The sequence below is a fragment of the Exserohilum turcica genome, assembly GCF_000359705.1.
Source record: "Exserohilum turcica Et28A unplaced genomic scaffold SETTUscaffold_9, whole genome shotgun sequence".
Taxonomy (NCBI): domain Eukaryota; kingdom Fungi; phylum Ascomycota; class Dothideomycetes; order Pleosporales; family Pleosporaceae; genus Exserohilum; species Exserohilum turcicum.
This window is the reverse complement of record NW_007360310.1, coordinates 2045717-2056400: the sequence shown is the minus strand read 5'-3', so window position 1 is coordinate 2056400 and position 10684 is coordinate 2045717. Positions and strand designations below refer to the sequence as shown.

Genomic DNA, 10684 nt, shown 5'->3' with positions numbered 1-10684 from the left:
AAGGGGACGTTGCCTATAAGTCTAGTAAGAGGTGTAGCTAGCTATACAAAGTTCTTAATAAACCTTTAGTAGAAGTTTGCGAATCCTAAGAACGATCTTACTCCCTTTACTGTCTTTAGTGCCTCCCACTCGCGAATTATGGCTATCTTGGCTAGATCTATGCTTATCCCCTTGCCTACTTTAATAATAAACCTAAGGTACTTAGTTATCTTGACTTTAAACTCGCACTTCTTAATGTCTACTTGTAACCCTGCGGCTTGTAGCTTACTAAGTACTTTTTAGACATGCTCTTGATGCTAGCGCAGATCGCTGTTAGTATAGATTAGCACGTTGTCTAGATAAGCTAAGTAGAAGTTGTCTAGGCGTTCTCTTAAGGTCTAGTTAATATATTATTAGAAGGTACTTAGGAAGTTTGCCATGCTAAAGGGGGTAACTAGCCACTCAAACAATCTAAATCTCGTACGGAAGGCCGTCTTCTACTTATCGCCTAGTGCGACGCGGATCTTGTAGAAGGCTGCGATAACGTCCAATTTCGTGAACCACTTAGCCTTGCTTAAGCTATTAAGTGTCTCTTGAATAAGTGGTAATAGGTACTAGTCCATCTTTGTAATCGCATTTAGAGCCTAATAATTGATACACAGTTAGAGCCCTCCCCTAGGCTTCTTAGCGAATAATACTAGAGCTAAGGCTAGCGAGCTGCTTACGCAGATAAACTCTTTCTTAAGAAGTGACGTAAGCTCCTTTTAGAGGACTAGAAGCTCTCTGCGTAACATACTATAAAGAGGTCTCTATAGTAGTTAAGCATCCCTTAGCTCTAGCTTAATTTTGTGGTCCACTCCTAGCCCTTAGTGTGGTGGCAGCTTCTTAGCTTCTTTTAGGTTAAAGAGCTCGTAGAACTCTTAATACTGCGCTAGTAGTAGTGCTCGTACGTTTATAGGCTTCTTAGGTTGTAGCGCCTTATTAATATCTGCGATTAACGCGGCGAAGATCTAAACGCTGTTTAGAGCGTTCTTATGTCTGCGAACTAGGGCCGCAAACGCTGCAGCGTTAACTTAGCTAACTCCTCTTAGTAGAGCCTCTTTAGTTAACCTCACTTAAATGCCCTTTAAGTAAATAAAGATGCTCTTCTTAGTGGGGGCTACTAATACGTTTTAGTAGTTCATCTATCCTCTACCAAGGTACACGTCCTTACTAGAGGACAAATTTATTACATATGCGTAGGCAGTCTCTTTGTACCTATACATCTTAAACAAGAATTAGACAACCTTATTAATCTCTAATAGCTTGCTATTCACCCCCTTAATTATTTAAGCAGGTATTTAAAAGCGCTCTAGATAGTAGTGGTAAGCGAATCTCTTGCTAATTAGTGTATAGCATAGGCATCTGTAGTTAATAAGCGCAATAGCGTTTACTACGTTGTTTATAATAAGATCTACAGTAATTAGTAGAGGACGCATATGCTTCTGCTAAAACTAATTCTATTCGCTACGTATCTGCCAATCTATCTTTAGAGGCTCTAGACCAAGACTCTAGTCTAGAGCTACTCTTTTTCCAATTCGCTACTTAGCACCTAATCGACTTCCTCCTGCAGCTTATGTCCAACGTTGCTTGGCGCAGGCCTTGCCTTCTTAACCTAGGTGGCGTTTTAACAGTATTTCGCGATATGACCTAGCTCTCCGCAGCGATAGCAGTTAGGCGGAGGTCGTTGTAGCTTGCCTCTAGCCTCTTGCGCCTAATTAACCTTTGAAGGCTCTTAGTCTATAACGTCTAGACTAGCTTCGTGTTAAGCGGTTGTTGTAGTAGGGCGATCTACTACCTAGGAGCTCGTTGCGCGCAGTTTAACGAGACCTACCTAGTAGAGGTTGTTAGACGTTCTTACTACCTTATTGACTAGCTGCTCGTACGATAGATTCTCATTAATTGTAGCAAGAGCCTCCTGCAGCTTAGTGTAAAGGCCCTTTAAGAACATACTCTTCTTAGCTGCTTCGCCAAACTGCTCGCCTAACTAAATCTTAAGATAGTTAAACTCTATGTAATAGTCTCTTACTAAGAGCTTGCCTTATTTAAGAGTTAAAAGGCGATCAAGTGCTTTGGACTTCTAGTGTAGGTCGTTAAACTGCTGGTCCATAAAGCTCCAGAGGTCTTCAATGTGGCGTTTACTCTAGTTCTGTATTGCCTAGGGTAGAAGTACATCCGCTGCCTTGCCCGTACACCTACTAAGCACGTACTTAATCTAAGCGAGGCTCGAAGTTCCTTTGTACTCGTGCTAGAGCTTAGCTTAAGTCTTGTATTTAAACGCTACGTACTTCGTTCGATCTCTATTAAATGGTTCTAGGTGCGGGAACTTATTCCTACGCGCAGCTAGCTTAGCAATTGTAGCTGCTGCTAGGGGAGGCGTAAAGGCTCTATAGGACGACTCTAAACGCCCCTCAGCTTGGTTACGCTCAAGTGCCACGAGCCGTTCCGTTAGCACCTGGTTCTAGGCTGTTAACCAATTCATCAGCTCCATCATCTAGGCCATGGCATCCTGGTTGGCCTTCGGCGAGCCTCCTTGCCTTAGTGAGCCTTTTCCTCCTACAACGGCCGATCGTTTAGCGACCGCTTTAATCATTGGCCTAATTGCTGCCTCCTTCTATCTGTCCTCTCTAAGCATTTGTGTAATTTCGCGCAGGATCTCTTCATCTAATACTCCTACCTAGTTCTTAGCAGCAGCGTACGCCGCCAGCTCTTCCACATTTAAGTTTGGAACGTTAATCTCCATTGCCTAATTCGTTTTAGACGTCTCGTTCTTTGCCTGCTAATATGCAGGGCTTCCAGTCGCTCTTCGATCCGCTCGCGCAGTCCTAGACTGCGGCCTACTCCTTGTTAGTGAGGACTAGTAGGGCTTACCTTCGGCTGTCCTTGTTACTAGCTAGAATCTAAACAGCGTTCTGTCGCTGTTGTGTCGCGTCCCTAGGAAGACTCGCGTCTTGCCGTCTCGCTCGTGGGATCTCGTCTCCTATTGAGAGTAATCGCACGGCCTGCACCTCGTCCAATAGAGGGTTGACAGGACTTCTTACTACAACGTCCGCTTCTAGCTAACTATACACTAGGCCTAAGTGGCCTTTAGGTAGTTTATTACGCGACGTTGTGCCTATAGCTCAGCTTTCTAAGACACAATAGGACTTCCTAGATAGGTCCTAGGCGACTAATTCGCCTACTATCTCTCACGGCTAAACTTCCTGCGAAGCTCTGCCCTAGGTGTACTATCTTGCGATAGTCTACCTTCTTGCTACACTAAAGGCCTTTTGTACCTATTGCAGCACTAACTCTATATTACTAGCTTACACTAACAACACGCTCTAAAACTTAGTTAGAAGATAGTCCGCCTAAGGCTTATGTCTAATTAGGATTAAATACAAAATGTAAGAGGCTGCGCTCTAGGGAGCATTTACGAGGTATATAAGAGGTTGTATTTAATAAGGAGCTATCTACTCTGCTTACGTGGTGTTTATTTACTTATTAGAGAAAGGTTATGCTAGAGTATCTAAGCGCGTTGTCTGAGCGCTGCTCGGTCTGAACGTAGTTCAGATGGTGCGCGCGCAGCTTGGCCCGAGATTCCATCGAGGAGCTATCCAAAGGGCGTTCAGCCCGTTACAAGGTTAATAATAAGCTTCTCCACGTTAAGATTAATAAACTTTGTGGTAAAATCGCTACTAAAAAATAGAGGCTAAAGCATAATAGAGTTCTTAACCTTTAACAACACTAAAAGTACTAAAGTCTGGCGGTAGTGTAGAGCCCTTAGGCGGTACAGGAAGCTTAAGCGCGTTAGGCTGTACAACACTAAGAAGAAGAGGTAGAAAAACTCTAAAAAAAAGAGAAAAGAGATGCGAGAAGCTACTACCTAGTATAAAAATAAATAGCTATAGAGGCAAAATAGGCACAGAAAATTGCAAAAGTTGCCCGCGAGAAGGAATAGGAGGCTAAGGCTGCATAACTTGCTACTGCGCGCGCCTAAAAAGAATAAGATTGGCTTACTGCAACAACAAAAAAATCTTGCGATAAGCAAAGTACACCTAAATGAAAAGCTTTATCGTCGCAGAATACAAAAACAGCAAAACGTCGTCGTGTGGTGGGCTGCGAGAGTGGTGATGGAGTTACACCGCCGCCCGCCAAGCCCTCCACCAAAACCACCACCCGCGGCCGCAATATAAAGTCACCAGCGAAATATATATAGACGGAAATATATATTACTACTTGCTTAATACTCCACCAGAAAATCTCGTGATAATAGCTTTTGTATGGGGCTCTATAGCCTCATCTTTAGTGGAGCACCAATTTTGGTGGGGTGTTGCATCCGCTGAACAGTTGCACGCACTGACCACCTACAGTACCCCTTGTCCTTCGCGAAAAACTAGAAAATTATAGTAGGGCACAGTGTCATTCTTGGGACTTTAGCTTTACAGCCTATTATAGGACCTATTGAACTGTTAAGAGGCTAACATAGAGGAACTGCTGTAACGTAACATGGTAGGTTGTGCCACATGCAGGAAAAGGCTACCATACACCTAGTGCGATAGGGTGGCTGCGGAGAGGCCTACCAATGTGTATATTGCAGACAGCCTTTTGGCATCTACAGGGTATACATACAGCTACCTACCCAGTAGTGCAATGCACCCGATGCTCCGGCACCGGCACACTCTTCCCCGTCATGTAGCGCAATGCCCCCGCCCCGAGTCGCCATTTCTCGTAAACTCTAAATACTTGAACCCGCAAATTTGCATGCAACTCGTTCTCGTCCCGTTGCCCTGCTTTGTGCATAACATAATGAGCAACTGCGTAGGTACTGGTGACTAAGTTGTGAGTTTGGCCATTTGACCACACATGCGGAAAATGCCCTGACTGCAAGAAACCACTCATAAAATTTCTCATGCGCATACGAAGCTGCCTAATGTAGTTTTCGTGACTTGTACAATTTGACGTGGGAGGAGTTAAATTATGAAGGAGGCGTCTGTCAGTGAGTAGAGACAAGACGGCGGCGACCCAGCTTGCGCTCCCGTCAGTGTATGAGGGGAGAGGATTGGATGGCCGGCCAGGTAGAGAATGCTCATGGAGGCTCGTACGCTATCGGATAGGTTGAAGCGCACGATTCGTGTTTCCAGCCGCTTTTCACCTTGTATCAGCCACATAGTTGTCTTCCTTTGGCGTGGCGCCCCCTGCACACATGCACAGCCAATGGGCACATGGCAGTTGCTCAACTCGATCATGGCGCTGGACAGAGTAGCCCTTTTACGTACATGATAGACAAAACTGCGCAATAAGCTTCACCCAAGCTTTTGCAAGGGTGAGGCCTATTCTGTATGTATTTCATTCTCTAAAGCTCAGGGTCAATCATTGGGGCATCTTCTGTATCCTATTCCGAAGACAGCTTTGTGCACAAGCTTAAGTAGCCATGCCCTGGCTGAGGTGTCGCTTGTGTACTTACTCCTCACATTCCCCCTCCCATATCTTGCATGCAAATTGCAGGGCCTCGCAAGTCCAACTTGGCGCAAGAGGTCTCAGTGCCACGGCACCATTTCTCGCATCGCAAACTCAATTTTAGAGGCCGTGTGTGGCATGTCCAGGCAGGTCGGAGAACGCCCAGTTCGCTTGTAGACTATACAAGTAGCATGATTCATTCATGAGCCATGGCGTGACCATCGACTCCTGCACCAGGGGTGAGTGAGGTACTTATTTGTGCTCGAGCGATTCTGACTCGATGCGGGGCGTGCTTAAGTAGGTGCGCGTCTTCCCCGCCACAGGGCCACATAATACTCTCGGGTGAACGCGATGCGTACCCCTTCACCATTCGATGGCGTTGGCGTCATCTAGATGCATGCCCCTGCCAACAAATGCGCCACAATTGCAGAGCTCACAAGGTTCTAAGAATCCCCCTCCCCAAAAGTAACAAAGACGCAGATTGACCTAAACCTCAAACCCAGACTCAAAATCTGCCCTATATATGGCTAAACGAGCATGGCACCAGCTCAAACCCATCCTCTTTTCCTCTACTTACTTTACTTGATTCTACTGCACCAAGTATGGCTGTCCTTCGAGCCCCACCTCCTAGCGACTCGATTGCGCCAAGACTTCTTATCCCTGTTGGCATTATCCTGGGAATCGGCCTCATTATCTACGTCGCCCGAATGTACTCACGTATACAAATGAATCGTAAACTCGACAGAGACGACTATGCTATTACCATGGCAGAGGTATCGCAATTCTCTCCATTGGGTGTCGTTCCATGCTAACCGCTACATGTGCAGATTTGCTCCATTGTCGGCTAACTACGCTATTGTAGCAGTCTCGTGTAAATATGGGTTTGGTCGCCACACAATCTACGTCTCTTCAAAAGACCGTTCCACGGCCTTATTCTACTTCTTTTTGCAGACGATTCTATGGTATTGGGGAATGGCCGCCATGAAAATCTCTGTGGCGTTCCTTTTACTTCGCATGCAATACTCCACTACGTGGAAGCGCATTCTTTGGACCATGATATCATTTCAAGTCTTGGTAGCCACCTTTGCGGCTATATGGGCGTTCACATTCTGCATCCCAACCCGCTCTCTATGGGAAAGCGTCCCTACTGCCAAGTGCGGGTCAACGTATGCATCACACGTATTTGGCTACGTATACACATGTAAGAGGTCCAGCCTAGGAATATAACATAGCGAGCGCACTAACGCTGGTTACTCAGCGATTAGCATGACAAGCGATCTATTCTTATCCCTTATGCCGCTCACATTCATTTGGCATCTGCGCAGGCCCCGACTCGAAAAGGTCGTGGTTGGCATGCTCATGTGCCTTGGCCTCACTGCCACAACTGCTGCAACCAAAAGACTGGTGGACATGGCTTACCAAAACTTTTCCGGCGATGTGCTCCATGATTTGCCTATCCCAAACATGTGGTGTATGCTCGAAGAAGTTATTGGTGTCGCAGCCGTCTCGATACCATACCTCAAAGCTCCGATGGAACGGACGCTGGAACGCCTGGGGCTCCTTCTTGTCTTGAATAACCACCAATCATCTCTTAGTGATGTGTCATGTCCCCCGGATTGCATTGGTGGCGTTGAGGAAGCTTTAGTGTCTGGTGATGCAGTGAGCAACGTTGGGTCTTCTAAGCATGGGAAGGCGGAGTTTGAGTTGACTCAGACTCCTCAAGTGGCGAGCGGATCTCAATGATCGCAGGGCACATTTGTAGAATAGGAAATTATATGGGAAGAAGCATTTACTAGGGTGCGGACAATACTTACTACTTTTTGCACTTTTGCGGGCGTTGGGCGGTTTTCGTAGTGTACCAAAATTCCGAATGTGAATCCATATGCCCGAGGAGGTCTAATATACTCCATTGAGCTCATTCTTTGAAAGAAGGTTCTGATATGTCTTGCGTCTCGCTCTCGTCCTGATCATTGTGACGCGAATTCACCATGCGAGACCTACTCAGTAAGTGGAAGAAATGTGGCGCCTAACTGTGCTGACGACGCATGGGGACCGAGGCACACCCATCACGACTGGCGACCCCGGCGCTCAAGTGGCAGTTCGCCCGCCGGTCCTGCGTCGAGACTTTCCTTTTCTCGCTTACAGTAGCAACCTCGAGGCCGATGTCGAACTGTCGCAAGTCTGTATCTCCTCGGATATCATATATATCGGAAAATCTCAGCGCCATATGTGTGCATGTGTATGGGAATGAGCTGGGCATGACTGGTGAGAGTCCCGATGGTCAGAGCGAAGAATCTATTCGTAGTACCTTGAAATTTTATCTATAAAATTCAACCTCGTGAGCTTTAACACCAGATATGTCATATCATACCAAATCAAGACTCTGAACATATACCAAAGGATAGGATTGCTATAGCTTTGCTTTCTCTTTCTTCTCAAGGTACCTGGCAGCATACTCAATAGCCGCTTCATATCCAAACACACCCAGTCCGCAAATCACCGCCTCTGCCTTGTCACTCAGGTAGCTATGATGTCGGAAAGCTTCTCTCTTATGAATGTTGCTAATGTGAACTTCCACAAACGGCATATCTACACCGCTCAAGGCATCCCGCAGTGCCACGCTAGTGTGCGTAAAAGCTCCGGGATTGATCACGACAAAGTCGATATGGCCACGCGCCTCGTGTATGCGGTCTACTAATACGCCTTCATGGTTGGATTGAACATGTGAGAATTGCAGAGTGAGCTTGGCACATTGTTCTGTAGCAGAGGAGATGACGTCCGAGAGAGTAGTGGATCCATAGATTGCGGGTTCGCGCGTGCCTAGAAGATTGAGATTTGGGCCATTAACTAAGAGTATAGATTTTGTCCTTGACATGTTTACAGGCTGATTCCAGGGTTATTTGCACTCAAATGCTTTGCGTACTGTCGTGTAGGAGAATCGTTGAAGTTGCGTGTGGCATCTCGACCTTGACGTTAGTGTCAACGCTCGTTCCGAGGTTCGGATCGATGTCGGAATCGGAAAAGGACTTACCCATAGGATTGCGATCGGCCGTGTTTCCCCTACTTCGAAGCCGTGATGCATGAGCTCCTATGCATAGCATCTGTAAGCCGGTCCACCGCGGTTAGCCGGTACGGCTTTAGACGGTAGGAAACTAGCGGCGCAATCGGTCTCGATGTATGTGTGCCACCGCAGCACAATACCCTTTCGTCGTTCACGAGCAGCTCTTGCCTACACACGAAAGAGATAGTTACCATGACTGAACTGTCGAGGGCAGAGCTAGACGGGATCTATGCGTTTGCGGTGGAGCTGGGGAAGCAGGCGGGCAAGATGCTCATGGATGCCGCCCAAGGGAGGATCAATGCCGAAAACGCGTCTACAGAAGAAAAAGAACACACACAAAAAGAAAATGAAGTAGACCTAGTAACCGAAACCGACAAAAACGTGGAATTATTCATCAAAAACAAAATCAAAGAAAGATATCCCTCCCACAAGTACGTTTCCGCATCTCTTTTGCCCAGACGCCACAATCAAACCATTAATCATCCAAAGCTTCATCGGCGAAGAATCCTACTGCGCAACCTCCTCCCGCAACTACCTAATCGACAACGCACCAACATGGTGTGTCGACCCCCTCGACGGAACTGTGAACTACATCCACCTCTTTCCCACCTTTTGCGTCAGCATCGCCTTCCTGCACAACGGCAAGCCCCTCATCGGCGTCATACACGCTCCCTTCATAAACCAGCTCTTCACCTCCTGCGCCGGTCGCGGTGCCTTCTTAAACGAATCCATGCGACTCCCTCTAATCCAGAAACCCAGTGTACCACCCATGCCTGCCTCTGCGCCAGCCGGATGCGTATTCGCGTGCGAGTGGGGCAAGGATAGACGCGATTTTCCCGACGGGAATATGTATCGCAAGGTTGAGAGTTTCCTCAATATGGCGGCGGAACTGGGGGGCAGGGACGGCAAGGGTGGCATGGTGCATGGTGTTAGGAGTTTGGGGAGCGCGACACTGGATTTGGCATACGTGGCTATGGGTGCTGTGGATATTTGGTGGGAGGGTGGGTGCTGGGAGTGGGATGTTGCGGCGGGTATTGCAATTTTACAGGAGGCGAATGGACTGGTTACTACGGCAAATCCGCCTGAGGATTGGGCGCACGCGCCAATTGAGGAAGTGAGGTTGGGGAGCCGGTTGTATTTGGCTATTCGGTGAGTCTTGCTCTTTATTTGTCCCAGAATTGTATGGGGTATGTGGAAGTGATGTGTCGTGGAAAAGTGCTGACTTTGGGATTTTTAGGCCCGCGGGACCATCCGCCACGGAGACGGGACGTGAGAGTCAGGAAAGAACTGTGCGGGAGGTTTGGAGAAGAGTACGCAACCTAGACTACTCGCGACCAGGAGCATAGAAAGTTCCACGAATGATTATGGCGTATAGATCAAAGCAGTCTTCACATGCAATTAAATTACATATCATCGTCTACAATCTTGTTCCACTCAGCTTCCCTGCTATAACCTCATGCACCTTGTCCATCAGCAACTCACTCACATCATTTGTTGTCTAGCAATCTCCCTGTTGCAAGCTCCAATAAACCAACACCCCAGCCTTTATTATCATCTGCCACTTTTGCTGCTGTTCTAATCTTAATGATTCAACACCAACGTCAAGTTTTCTAGAATAGGTGTAATTTTTGTTAAATATATACAAATCCCTTACAAGAAACTAATTACAGCAAGTTTTAAGACGTGCAGCGTGCGCGCTGTGGAGCTATAAGCTATAAGAGCAGATAGTTAGGACACGTCTCACACTCAAAACAAAAACACACACACACACACCAACTTTTAAGCAGAAATCTTTCATCAAAACTCGTCAATTTTCTATCAGATATAGGGGTAACACGTCGCGAGAAACCGATTTACGCCACCTCTAATGTGTGCAGCCCTCTCGTTGAGGTGCTAGAGGGGGTATTGTCGGTATTCTTGCGACGTGTTCGAAATGCGAAAATCTTCGAGAACGCACAGACCGCCCTGATGACTAATAGGGAGACTACTAAACGAAACTAAAAACAATTAAAAACACTAAATAAAACAACAAAAATCAAAAATCCTATATCTAAACGCCGAGACAGCCTGATCCCGCTGTGGCACCATATCCAACCGCCAGGACAGTCTTTGCCTACTGTGGCACAAAATTCAAAAACGCTATAACAGTTTTCTGGTCTGTAATAG

At 46.8% G+C, this 10684-nt stretch overlaps 3 protein-coding genes across 3 annotated transcripts; 2 read left to right on the top strand and 1 right to left on the bottom strand.

Annotated features, from left to right (window-relative positions):
• Nucleotides 1-6057: 6057 nt before the first annotated feature.
• Nucleotides 6058-7200, top strand: SETTUDRAFT_144501 (uncharacterized protein; the record flags this gene model as incomplete). The annotated part of the gene is made up of 3 exons (XM_008033509.1): nucleotides 6058-6230; nucleotides 6285-6658; nucleotides 6716-7200. The coding sequence occupies exons 1-3, from the start codon at nucleotides 6211-6213 to the stop codon at nucleotides 7198-7200; spliced, it is 879 nt and encodes a 292-aa protein (XP_008031700.1). The 5' UTR covers nucleotides 6058-6210.
• Nucleotides 7201-7867: 667 nt separating this feature from the next.
• On the bottom strand, nucleotides 7868-8332 carry SETTUDRAFT_158136 (uncharacterized protein; the record flags this gene model as incomplete). Its single annotated transcript, XM_008033508.1, has 1 exon — nucleotides 7868-8332. The coding sequence occupies one exon, from the start codon at nucleotides 8330-8332 to the stop codon at nucleotides 7868-7870; it is 465 nt and encodes a 154-aa protein (XP_008031699.1).
• A 378-nt stretch (nucleotides 8333-8710) lies between these two features.
• SETTUDRAFT_158135 (uncharacterized protein) lies at nucleotides 8711-9864 on the top strand (the record flags this gene model as incomplete). Its single annotated transcript, XM_008033507.1, has 3 exons — nucleotides 8711-8949; nucleotides 9008-9667; nucleotides 9756-9864. 3 exons carry the CDS (start codon nucleotides 8711-8713, stop codon nucleotides 9862-9864), a joined length of 1008 nt encoding a protein of 335 aa, XP_008031698.1.
• Between the last annotated feature and the right edge of the window lie 820 nt (nucleotides 9865-10684).